Here is a 13,421-nt window from a genome sequence, read left to right on the forward strand (position 1 = left end):
ACAAGCTGTGATGCTGGGCCCTTCATAAGCCTATGATTCGGGCTGTATTGGTGTGGCCAGATACATAAAAACACACACAGTTGTTATGGTTACCTACACCTCAGTCTGTGATGGGACTACTGTTGTTCGACAGCTGGCCTGTTCCTGAGCCCTATACTACGTATGTGGTTTGAGGAGTTAGCGAGGAACTCAGAGTTGACCAAAGTTACAACTCGGGATAACTGGTACCACGACAGTGGCTCACCTTTTAGCCAGGTACATTTCTATGGCAACAAATCCAGAACTAACCTGCACCTGGGCAGGCTTACTCAGAGTTAACTCCATGTATCCTGAATGAAGTGTCATGATGTTAAAGACCAATAAAATCAAGTAAAACGTGTGTATAACTTAATACAATAATTATATCGATAGGAGTGGGGGAAAGGTGCTCGTGTATTGATAAGCACACTAAAGAAGGTATTAAGGATAATAAAATATAGATGGCCCTTCAACAAGCCTATTTTACACCACAGCCTGCTGAATGTGCAGCATAACTCTTTTCATTTTGCACAAATTAAGACGTGGCACTGACTCGCCCATGGATGGATGTTTCAGCCTTGTCTCAATGAAAAGTTTGGTGTTCCACCAGACACGTGTGACATGTATGCGCAGTTACAAGCCTGCTAGAGTTAGCAGCAGGCATATAAGCAATATCCACTGTTGTAGTATGGATGAAGCCTGAGCTGGAATGTCACTAAAGCTGGCTAGCTTTAGAAAACCCTGAGTAAATCTAAGTTTAATCATAGTATACCACTCTGATGGTTTGGAGACACCCCAGACAGACAGGAGTCAGGGATGGAGTGGATAGAGGTAGGCTTATGTGTCTGAACAGACTGCTTCATAATAAGCCCAGCTCCCATATCACACTCTCCCACACTCCTTAAACTCACTGTCAGTGGGTTATCTCTCTGATGGTGATGAAGAGGAGGAAGGCTTGACTGACTGCTGCATGGGGATAATAAACTCTGAGAGACTGAAATGTCAGTGTTAGAAATGTACATGCACACACACACTACCAACTAATCTATTAATCTATCTGTCAATCAAATACATCCTGTTTGACACAGAGCTTCACAATTCACCTCAGACCCTCTCAATCAAACAAGGTCTGCCTAATCTAATGCAGACCCTATCAATCAAAAGCAGAACCAATCAGTCCTGTCTGTGTGATAAGCTTGGCTGGGTGACACCTTTCGTTAACTCCCTTTTGATTTGGCAGACAGGTGTGTGTATCTCTGCTCAAAAATAAGTGTGTGCGAGCACTTTTTACATATACATGTGTGCACACGTGTGCCAGCCCTAAGTTGCAATTGGCAACAGTCTTGGATTTCACTCAGCGTCAGTTTGTGTATCAATATGAGACTATGTCTGACATGTAGCTCACTGCCAGAGAAAAAAGCCAAGCAGCTGGCTAGATACTGCTCTGTTTTAGCTGGCAAGATACTGTTTCAGCTGTTGTGAGCAGCAGCTTATCTGCATCAAGAAGAGGTTTTGTTTCCATGGTTTTAAGAACATTCATATGTATGACCTTTGACTTATTTGGGTCCTTCACTGTAACACTTAATTGTGGACCCAAATAGTTTTCAGCATGTGTGGAAACACTGTAGGAGCAGTTATCTGTGTCTCAGTGTGTGGTTGTCCATCTCTTACAACGTAGCGGAAGAGATGGTGATGCCTGAGCTCCACTTCCTGCCCTGCAGCCCTGGTCTGCCTCCTACTCACTTCACATAGACTCTTAAGACTACATGCTGAGCTGCAGACAGATTCACTCCCACATAGATCCATTTAAACTAAAGGCCTACTAGTATTTACTTGATGCACTTAATAACTGTAAGTCGCTTTGCATAAAAGTGTCTTCTAAATGGCATCTATAATAATCAAGTCCCAAAGTAATCATTATGATCGATTTTTTTATGATACAAAACAGGGAGCTTTATCAGGGTTGCACATGCTTCATACTCAGGCCAATAATATACTGGTGCTTCCTGCCGGTCCTGTCGGTCACATTTGGTCAGCACATTTAGAGAGGGACATTCCTAATGTCTGATGTTATTAACAGGAGTACATATGAACAGGGAGCGAATGGAACTCCTGTCCACTGAATGGAAGTGAATGAAATGAATAGAATGGTTAGCTCCCGTACTTCCTGGTCTCCTTTATGACATCTCTGTGCCTAATCCTGTTTTCTGCCATCCTAGGTTCATGGCATTGGGTCTGTGTGGTGTGCCCTCTGTGTGGGAGGTTTGTGAGGTTAAAAGGGAACTGTTTCAGTCTCACATCCTGCTCTGGCCCAGAGGCTACAGTTTCCAGGGATTACTTATTGTTTCTCTGTAAAGTGTTACACTCTGAGTTCCCTATGGTGTGCAGTCTGTGTAGTGTTACACACTAATAGTTCCCCTGGCTGGCTGGCTGAGCCTGTAGTCAGGAGTTCTCTGTCTACCATACCAGTATGTTTGTGAATAAAGTGATACGACTCTTGAGTTTCTTCAGTCTTTGTGCTGTTGTCTTGAATTATCCAATTTATTTGGGCCATGAGTTGTGTAGGGTAGCCTATGAATCAGAGCGAGTCTGTATAGATTTGGACAGGACAGACCTGTCCTGTGTGTTGTAAAGTATTGGTCTCCGTTAAGGCCTGTTGTTCTGGACAGTGAGGTGTGTGCGTGTGCGTTTGTGTGTACAGCATTTCTGGGGCCCTGTAGAATTGGTTAATATTCATCAAAGCAGCAACACAGAAGGGAGAGGGACATGGGGAGAAGAGATGGAGAGAGACCAATGGGAGATATCTTGTTATTCAGTCAAGTCTAGCAGTCACTGCCCTAAGAATCATTGGTTTATATATGACAGCTTTGCACACTCTTAGTGAAAACATCAAAACTATGAAATAACACCATTATTCTACAATGTAGAAAATAGTACAAATAAAGAAAAGAATGAGTAGGAGTGTCCAAACTATTAACTGGTACTGTATATACATTTTTACACCCAGGTTAAAACACTCCGCAGACAGATTATTAGGTACACCCATCTAGTTGAGGATGCCTGGTCATTCCTTAAAAGTAACTTCCTCACCATTTTAGATAAGCATGCTCTGTTCAAAAAATGCAGAACTAAGAACAGATATAGCCCTTGGTTCACTCCAGACCTGACTGCCCTCGAACAGCACAAAAACATCCTGTGGCGGACTGCAATAGCATCGAATAGTCCCCGCGATATGCAACTGTTCAGGGAAGTCAGGAACCAATCAGGAAAGCTAAGGCCAGCTTCTTCAGGCAGAAATTTGCATCCTGTAGCTCCAACTCCAAAAAGTTCTGGGACACTGTGAAGTCCATGGAGAACAAGAGCACCTCCTCCCAGCTGCCCACTGCACTGAGGCTAGGTAACACGGTCACCACCGATAAATCCATGATTATCGAAAACTTCAACAAGCATTTCTCAACGGCTGGCCATGCCTTCCGCCTGGCTACTCCAACCTCGGCCAACAGCTCCGCCCCCCTGCAGCTACTCGCCCAAGCCTCTCCGGGTTCTCCTTTACCCAAATCCAGATAGCAGATGTTCTGAAAGAGCTGCAAAACCTGGACCCGTACAAATCAGCTGAGCTTGACAATCTGGACCCTCTATTTCTGAAACTATCCGCCGCCATTGTCGCAACCCCTATTACCAGCCTGTTGAACCTCTCTTTCATATCGTTTGAGATCCCCAAGGATTGGAAAGCCTGCCGCAGTCATCCCCCTCTTCAAAGGGGGAGACACCCTGGACCCAAACTGTTACAGACCTATATCCATCCTGCCCTGCCTATCTAAGGTCTTCGAAAGCCAAGTCAACAAACAGGTCACTGACCATCTCGAATCCCACCGTACCTTCTCCGCTGTGCAGTCTGCTTTCCGAGCCGGTCACGGGTGCACCTCTGACTAGCATCACCACCCTGGATGGTTCCGACCTTGAATATGTGGACATCTATAAGTACCTAGGTGTCTGGCTAGACTGTAAACTCTCCTTCCAGACTCATATTAAACATCTCCAATCCAAAATCAAATCTAGAGTTGGCTTTCTATTCCGCAACAAAGCCTCCTTCAAACTTACCAAACTTACTCTAGTAAAACTGACTATCCTACCGATCCTCAACTTCGGCGATGTCATCTACAAAATAGCTTCCAACACTCTACTCAGCAAACTGGATGCAGTTTATCACAGTGCCATCCGTTTTGTCACTAAAGCACTTTATACCACCCACCACTGCGACCTGTATGCTCTAGTCGGCTGGCCCTCGCTACATATTCGTCGCCAGACCCACTGGCTCCAGGTCATCTACAAGTCCATGCTAGGTAAAGCTCCGCCTTATCTCAGTTCACTGGTCACGATGGCAACACTCACCCGTAGTACGCGCTCCAGCAGGTGTATCTCTCTGATCATCCGTAAAGCCAACACCTCATTTGGCCGCCTTTCGTTCCAGTTCTCTGCTGCCTGTGACTGGAACGAATTGCAAAAATCGCTGAAGTTAGAGACTTTTATCTCCCTCACCAACTTCAAACATCTGCTATCTGAGCAGCTGCCGCTGTACATAGTCTATCGGTAAATAGCCCACCCATTTTTACCTACCTCATCCCCATACTGTTTTTATTTATTTACTTTTCTGCTCTTTTGCACACCAATATCTCTACCTGTACATGACCATCTGATCATTTATCACTCCAGTGTTAATCTGCAAAATTGTAATTATTCGCCTACCTCCTCATGCCTTTTGCACACAATGTATATAGACTCTCTTTTTTTTCCTACTGTGTTATTGACTTGTTAATTGTTTACTCCATGTGTAACTCTGTGTTGTCTGTTCACACTGCTATGCTTTATCTTGGCCAGGTCGCAGTTGCAAATGAGAACTTGTTCTCAACTAGCCTACCTGGTTAAATAAAGGTGAAATAAAAAATAAAAATAGTACCGGGTCAGACCCCCTTTGCCTCCAGAACAGCCTGAATTCTTTGTGACACACTACAAGGTGTCGGAAACGTTCCACAGGGATGTTGGTCCATGTTGGCGTCATGGGCTCATGCAGTTGCTGCAGATTGGACAGTGGTACATACATGCTGTGAACAGCCCGTTCCATCTCCTCCTAAATATGTTCTATTGGGTTGAGGTCTGTGGACTGACCAGGCCACAACAATAAACTGAACTGCCTGTCATGTTCCAGGGGATGTTTCCACTCCTCAACTGTCCAGTGTTGGTGACCGCGTGCCCACTGGAGCCACTTCTTCTTGTTTTTAGCTGATAGGAGTGGAACCCGGTGTGGTCAGGACAGGAGGCAGGCAGAATGGGAATGTGTGTGTGTTTGAGTATCTGAGAATAGCTAAGTATGTTAGTAGGCAATAAAAAAAAAACTCTACCTTCAGACTGCCTGTCCTTTTTTAATAGCCAGGCAGCGGCACACATTCCAGCAAATAAACACCTGTTTCAAATAAATGCTGTGTCTAAATGTAATTGTTTACGAGTGAACTTCAGTGAGTACAGTAAAGATTGTTCAAAAGAAGATAAAGGCGAGTCATGGATGAGACAGCAGTGTGGTTTGACATGGTCGGCTCAACTACGGTGGATACAAGAGGTGCAACGAGTGAGACAATGGTGCTGAAACGTGAAATCGGGGGTGTATGATAGGCAGGCTAGTCTTTGCATGTCTGATCTGTGATGGATTTGTTATTAATAATGTGTATACTAGTCACAAACAGTGTGGTAGTCTTTGCTGTGTGCGTTAAGGAAGTAGACGCCTGGCTGAAATAAAAGCCTGTCTCTAATAAGCGCCGGTTGTGTTCAGTGATTAAAGCAAATAAACACCTGGGATATTAATGGAAGTTTTACAGTATTTGGTATTGAAGGATAGAGGAAGGGACAGACTTGGAGAACCTGAGAGGAAAATAGAAAATCAATGTGAGACAGAGCAGACAAGGGAAACAGACAAGAGTAAGTGAAAGAAGGAGAGTGGATAGAGAGAATAAAACGAGGATAGGGACAGCGTGAGAATAAAACGAGGATAGGGACAGCGTGAGAATAAAACGAGGATAGGGACAGCGTGAGAATAAAACGAGGATAGGGACAGCGTGAGAATAAAATTAGGAGAGAGGAAGGGAGAGCGAAAAAGAGGGAGAGAGTTTCAGGTTGTTTGCTCCTATCTGTTTCCCTCATGTAGAACTGTTAACTGGTCTGGTCGGCTGGTTGGGCCTGCTGAAAGCCTGGCTAATCTAATGTCCATATCACCCCCAAATCACAGTGATATACCCTCTATAACCTGACTATTTCTGGACCTGTTCTGTCACATTCACAACACCTGACAGGTTATATGTTGTGCGTGTGTGTACATATATTTGGAAAGGAAAGCTGTTGTCTGGATTTATTTGACTAGTCCCTGTAAGTAATTCCTTTCATTCCACAATGTGTGTCTGAACATGCTCAATATACACACACACCGTCTTTGGTATGATACAAAAACAGCTTGCCTAACGTGTGTGTGTGTGTGTGTGTATACCTTTGCGCTCACCTGAGCAAGGAGGTCACATGACTCTCTCCACAGCTGATCCTGGGAGCAATGCATGCTCCAAGCCAAGTGTTTGTGAGGGGATCATTTAGGAGAACTATGATTCGCTACATGTACAACGCTCAGTGATTGGCTAAGAGTGCGTGTACCGTGTGCTGATGTGCGCTTTGGTGTTTTTAGGGTTACAGACACTCACAGGCAGTCAGTGTTGTCCCATGGAATACGTGGTAAGAAATTGAGAGACACACACACACACACACACAGGCATATGGGTTGCTGGTTGCGCCTCCCACTGTCAGTATCTCCCTGCTGTAAAGGGCATTGTTTATTTGTCTATCTAAGCCATTTAGAGGTGTGTGTGTGTGTGTGTGTGTTACGCTGGTGCAGGGCCTGGTGTGGGGTTGTTGGGTGTGTGTTCAACAAGCACAACAATCACTCTGTATACCGCTGTGATCTGTATGGTGAACGGTGTCATCACACTGTGGGTGTGCGTTCAACAATCACACTGTATACCGCTGTGATCTGTATGGTGAACGGTGTCATCACACTGTGGGTGTGCGTTCAACAATCACACTGTATACCGCTGTGATCTGTATGGTGAACGGTGTCATCACACTGTGGGTGTGCGTTCAACAATCACTGTATACCGCTGTGATCTGTATGGTGAACGGTGTCATCACACTGTGGGTGTGCGTTCAACAATCACTCTGTATACCGCTGTGATCTGTATGGTGAACGGTGTCATCACACTGTGGGTGTGCGTTCAACAATCAATCTCTCTGTGGGCAACGCTGAGGTGTTGACGTGGGTTCTGAGCTTCTCTCCCTGATTCTGTCTCTCTAGCGGTTCTGCAGTTCTAGATCCTCTGTGTTTCTGTCTGAATCTCGGTTCTCATCACTGGAAGTTCTCACTTGGTCCACTGATCACTTTGGTTTTCTCTTTTTTTTTAAGACTTGAAGAATATGAATCTTGACTGCCACATCAAGTGTATTGTTTCTGTTGTTACTGTCCTGTTTGTGAGATAATAACCTGTTCTTTACCAGCGGTGAACTCGTGGTACAGTAGCTGCTTGGCATTGCCAGGTTAAATGTCCATATTTGGCCATATACATCAAGGTTATTCACAATGCCCTCAAATCAGCCTGCATGTCTGGTCTGTATGGTCTGTCGAGAGAGAGACTCTCCTCTCCCTCTCTTCCTCTGTCTGTTTCCCTCCTTTTTTCTCTTTCCCTCCATATCAATTCAATCCATCTCTCCCTCTGGTTCTCAGGTTACCAAACAGGAAAAAGGGGGAGGAGCCTTTTAGAGGGGAAACAGCCCATGTGCGCTCTACTATCTCCATCCCTCTCGCCTTCCCCTCCTCCATCCATTCCTTTGTCCTTCCCCGTGTGTGTGACTGAGAAAGGGAGAGAGCAACGCTCAGTGCACACACGTGTATGTACTGTTAAATGGTTTAGACTGCAAAGTGGGAGAGGGGGGAAATGGAACGAGAGGGGAAGGGAGGGAAATGGAACGAGAGAGGAAGGAGAGAGGGGAAATGGAACGAGAGAGGGGAAATGGAACGAGAGAGGGGAAATGGAACGAGAGAGGGGAAATGGAACGAGAGAGGGGAAATGGAGCGAGAGGGAAAGGGAAGGAGGGAGGAATGGAAATGGAACGAGGGAGGAATGGAAATGGAACGAGGGAGGGGTAATGGAACGAGGGAGGGGAAATGGAAGGCGGGAGGGGAAATGGAACGAGGAAGGGGAAGGAGGGAAATGGAACGAGGGAGGGAGGGAAATGGAGGGAGGGAAATGGAATGAGAGGGGAAGGAGGGAGGGAAATGGAACGGGAGGGAAATGGAACGAGAGGGGAAGGCGGGAGGGAAATGGAAGGAGGGAGGGAAATGGAACGAGGGGGGGGAGGGGGAAGGAAATGGAGTGAGAGAGGGAGGGAGGGATGGAAATGGAAGGGGGGAGGGAGGGATGGAAATGGAAGGGGAGGAGGGAGGGACGGAAATGGAAGGAGAGGGGGGAGGGAGGGAAATGGAAGGAGAGGGGGGAGGGAGGGAAATGGAAGGAGAGGGGGAGGGAGGGAAATGGAAGGAGAGGGGGAGGGAGGGAAATGGAAGGAGAGGGGGAGGGAGGGAAATGGAAGGAGAGAGGGGAAGGGAGGGAAATGGAAGGAGAGAGGGGAAGGGAGGGAAATGGAACGAGAGAGGGGAAGGGAGGGAAATGGAACGAGAGAGAGGAGAAGGAGGGAAATGGAATGAGAGAGAGGGAGGGGGAAGGAAATGGAACGAGAGGGGGGAGGGAAATGGAACGAAGGAGGGAAATGGAACGAAGGAGGGAAATGGAACGAGGGAGGGAGGGAAAGGGGAGGGAAATGGAGGGAGGGAGGGAAATGGAACGAGAGGGGAAGGAGGGAGGGAAATGGAACGAGAGGGGAAGGCGGGAGGGAAATGGAACGAGAGGGGAAGGCGGGAGGGAAATGGAACGAGAGGGGAAGGCGGGAGGGAAATGGAAGGAGGGAGGGAAATGGAACGAGGGGGGGAGGGGGAAGGAAATGGAGTGAGAGAGGGAGGGAGGGATGGAAATGGAAGGGGGGAGGGAGGGATGGAAATGGAAGGGGGGGAGGGAGGGAAATGGAAGGAGAGGGGGGAGGGAGGGAAATGGAAGGAGAGGGGGAGGGAGGGAAATGGAAGGAGAGGGGGGAAGGGAGGGAAATGGAAGGAGAGAGGGGAAGGGAGGGGAAGGGAGGGAAATGGAAGGAGGGAAATGGAATGAGAGAGAGGGAGGGGGAAGGAAATGGAACGAGAGGGGGGAGGGAAATGGAACGAAGGAGGGAAATGGAACGAAGGAGGGAAATGGAACGAGGGAGGGAGGGAAAGGGGAGGGAAATGGAGGGAGGGAGGGAAATGGAACGAGAGGGGAAGGAGGGAGGGAAATGGAACGAGAGGGGAAGGCGGGAGGGAAATGGAACGAGAGGGGAAGGCGGGAGGGAAATGGAAGGAGGGAGGGAAATGGAACGAGGGGGGGGGAGGGGGAAGGAAATGGAATGAGAGAGGGAGGGAGGGATGGAAATGGAAGGGGGGAGGGAGGGATGGAAATGGAAGGGGAGGAGGGAGGGACGGAAATGGAAGGAGAGGGGGGAGGGAAATGGAAGGAGAGGAGGGAGGGAAATGGAAGGAGAGGGGGAGGGAGGGAAATGGAGGGAGGGAAATGGAAGGAGAGAGGGGAAGGGAGGGAAATGGAAGGAGAGAGGGGAAGGGAGGGAAATGGAACGAGAGAGGGGAAGGGAGGGAAATGGAACGAGAGAGAGGGGAAGGAGGGAAATGGAACGAGAGAGAGGGAGGGGGAAGGAAATGGAACGAGAGGGGGGAGGGAAATGGAACGAGAGGGGGGAGGGAAATGGAACGAAGGAGGGAAATGGAACGAGGGAGGGAAAGGGGAGGGAAATGGAGGGAGGGAGGGAAATGGAGGGAGGGAAAGGGGAGGGAAATGGAACGAAGGAGGGAAATGGAACAAGGGAGGGAAATGGAAGGAGAGGGGGGAGGGAGGGAAATGGAAGGAGAGGGGGGAGGGAGGGAAATGGAAGGAGAGGGGGAGGGAGGGAAATGGAAGGAGAGGGGGAGGGAGGGAAATGGAAGGAGAGAGGGGAATGGAAGGAGAGAGGGGAAGGGAGGGAAATGGAACGAGAGAGGGGAAGGGAGGGAAATGGAATGAGAGAGGGGAAGGAGGGAAATGGAACGAGAGAGAGGGAGGGGGAAGGAAATGGAACGAGAGGGGGGAGGGAAATGGAACGAGAGGGGGGAGGGAAATGGAACGAAGGAGGGAAATGGAACGAGGGAGGGAGGGAAAGGGGAGGGAAATGGAACGAGAGGGGGGAGGGAAATGGAACGAAGGAGGGAAATGGAACGAGGGAGGGAGGGAAAGGGGAGGGAAATGGAACGAAGGAGGGAAATGGAATGAGGAAGGGGAAGGAGGGAGGGGGAGGAGGGAGGGGGAGGGAAATGGAACGAAGGAGGGAAATGGAACGAGGGAGGGAAATGGAATGAGGAAGGGGAAGGAGGGAGGGGGAGGAGGGAGGGGGAAATGGAACGAGAGAGGGAGGAGGGAGGGATGGAAATGGAACGAGAGGATGGAGGGAAATGGAATGAGAGGGGGAACGGGAACGAGAAAGGGAAGGAGGGGGGGAAATGGAACGAGGAAGGGAAGGATATGGAAAGGGAAGGGGGGAGGGAAATGGAGCGAGGGAGGAATGGAAATGGAACGGGGAGGGAAATGGAACGAGAGAGGGGAGGGAAAGGAAAGGAGGGAGGGGAATGGGAAGGAGGGGAGGGGAGGGAAATGGAACGGGAAGGGAAGGAGGGGTGAGCGGATGAGACAGGAAAAAAGCAGCAGCACGTGAGAGAGGGAGAGAGAGAGGCGGCATCACCCAGACAGATAGACAGAGAGGGAGAAGGAGAGGATAGACAGCGGGCTCGTCTCTCACTCAGACAGAGCTGGAAGGAAAGCAAAGGGGAATGAGAGAGCGAAGCAAGAGGAGGAGAGGAAGACAATGAAGGAGTGCCGTTGTTCAGCCCTGCCGTTCTGCTGTTTCACATTCTACTGAGACGGAGAAGAGAGGAGGAGGACAAGCTGAGGAGAGGATAGATGGAGAGGATATGAGATCTGGCAATGACTTAGTGATTTAAACGAGTGGAAGAGAGGAGAGAGCGAGGGTGTTTAAACATGAATATGGTTCTGATGTGAATATGGAGCTCTGTTAATACCATGCTACGGATAATCACCTCTACTCTGTCTAACCCAAAATAAGGAACAATTGTTTTACATTTTTCATTCACTCTTGACGCAAAGGAAGAGTTCTCAAGAATTTATTCACAACTCAAAACAATTATAGGTGGAAAAATTCCTGCTCTGCAGATTATTATACAATCACCACCTTTGTCGTTACTTACCTAACAGTTAGGACTGTACAGGAAAACATTCAGGTTGTTGTTATGCAATTTTTTTCTAAAGTGTTAGCTATTGTGATTTAGTAAAGTTTATTGATATTAATATTGACTATCATATATGAAAGTATTTCATCCTCTGAAGCAATATATGTTGTGTTAATCCATGTGTCCTAGCCAGATTCTGGAATCAGCCAGGTTGGGATGTCAACATTGATTTGGTTTTATGGCCGGTGCGACGTGGCCCAAACTTTGATCATTTCCTGAGTGGTATTGATCCCTCCAGGAGTCTCTGGCTGACCGACCGGCTGTAGTTTCTATAGTTAGATGTTAAAGACCGTAATGGGTCAGTCTCAGCTCTGCTTAGCTGCTCCTGGGCTCTGATTTGTGGAAGCAGTCTGTTATCTCGTTGTCTGAGATGTTTCTGCCACTGTCAGGATTTCTCAATATAGATCCTGAGCAGGCTTCTCTTTTAATGTTTGTTGCCACGGCAACTTGCATCCGCCTCAGTCAGAGACAGACTGAGATGTAAAGTTCTTTTGAGTCTTTTTTCAAACACTGGTGCTGTTCTTTCTATACGGGTCTGTCTAGGGTGGTGATAACCAGGAGAAACAGTCCAGACTACTGGTGGGGTGGTGATAACCAGGAGAAACAGTCCAGACTACTGGTGGGGTGGTGATAACCAGGAGAAACAGTCCAGACTACTGGTGGGGTGGTGATAACCAGGAGAAACAGTCCAGACTACTGGTGGGGTGGTGATAACCAGGAGAAACAGTCCAGACTACTGGTGGGGTGGTGATAACCAGGAGAAACAGTCCAGACTACTGGTGGGGTGGTGATAACCAGGAGAAACAGTCCAGACTACTGGTGGGGTGGTGATAACCAGGAGAAACAGTCCAGACTACTGGTGGGGTGGTGATAACCAGGAGAAACAGTCCAGACTACTGGTGGGGTGGTGATAACCAGGAGAAACATTCCAGACAACTGGTGGGGTAGTGAAAACCAGGAGAAACAGTCCAGACTAGAACCTAACCTATTTATGTAAATGTAGGCTCTGTCTAGAATTAATTTGATGCAGTGTTCTTACTGGTTTGCCATGAGGTAGATCTCTCGTTCTCTCTCTTTAGCTTGTGCTGTGCCATCTTTGCCATATTAACTACCGGGACAGGTGGTATACCAAGCCGATGTCAGAAATGACCAATCTGGATTATAATCAGATGATTCTACTGATACTGTATGTGGACATATCATTCACTTTGTACAGCTGTGGAACTGTGTAGTCTTAACTGGTATCATCAACTGTGTGTTGTTTATGTGTTAGTGTAGTGGTGACTTTCTCTACTTGTGTGTGTTTTCTATCTGTGTGTAGGAGAATCAGGACATCTCTTCAGGTAGAGGGCGCTATACTCAGCACTCGTCTGACCTACACTGTGTTTTATTCTGTGCACTAACATCTGGCAGGGCGAGGGTTAAACCTGCTGTACTAGCATTTACTAGTGTTAACCTATGTTTGTGACATCTCGTCACTGTTAGCGACTGGTTCTGTCTGTTGCTAGCGTTTCACAATTGAACGCAACTCTATACGTTCATCTGTGTTGACATTTATATTTTAGTCATTTAGTAGACACTCTTTTTCCAGAGCGACTTAGAGTTGTGAGTGCATACTTGTTCTTACTGGTCCCCTGTAGGAATCGAACCCACAACCCTGGCGTTGCAAGCCTAATGCTCCACCAGGTGAGCCACACGGGACACGTTGTCTACAGCTAGCGAGTGCTGTGGCAGGCTCTGTAGACAGACCCTCTGGTGCTAGACTGGTGTGATCGAGCGAGCGTCCCTCTGTCTGTTGCTAGGCAGCCAAAATCAAACGGCTAGCTGGTAGCCCTCTGCTTCCAAACATACAGGGCTTTAGCCATTAGCGCTTGTTGTTGAA

The 13,421-nt window shown here is 47.9% G+C and overlaps 1 protein-coding gene across 3 annotated transcripts in view; it reads left to right on the forward strand.

Annotated features, from left to right (window-relative positions):
* Nucleotides 1–13,421, forward strand: part of LOC109901647 (SHC-transforming protein 1-like) — a 30,296-nt gene that overhangs the window by 1,382 nt on the left and 15,493 nt on the right. Inside the window, exon 2 of one of the 3 annotated variants that reach the window (XM_031787431.1) lies at nucleotides 6,740–6,786. The exons of the other annotated variants lie outside the window; for them this stretch is intronic. Coding sequence (XP_031643291.1) covers nucleotides 6,775–6,786 — 12 coding nt within the window. The 5' untranslated portion in view covers nucleotides 6,740–6,774. The remainder of the gene's footprint in view (nucleotides 1–6,739; nucleotides 6,787–13,421) is intronic. 3 annotated transcript variants of the gene reach the window in all.

Source organism: Oncorhynchus kisutch, linkage group LG13, assembly GCF_002021735.2.
Source record: "Oncorhynchus kisutch isolate 150728-3 linkage group LG13, Okis_V2, whole genome shotgun sequence".
NCBI lineage: Eukaryota > Metazoa > Chordata > Actinopteri > Salmoniformes > Salmonidae > Oncorhynchus > Oncorhynchus kisutch.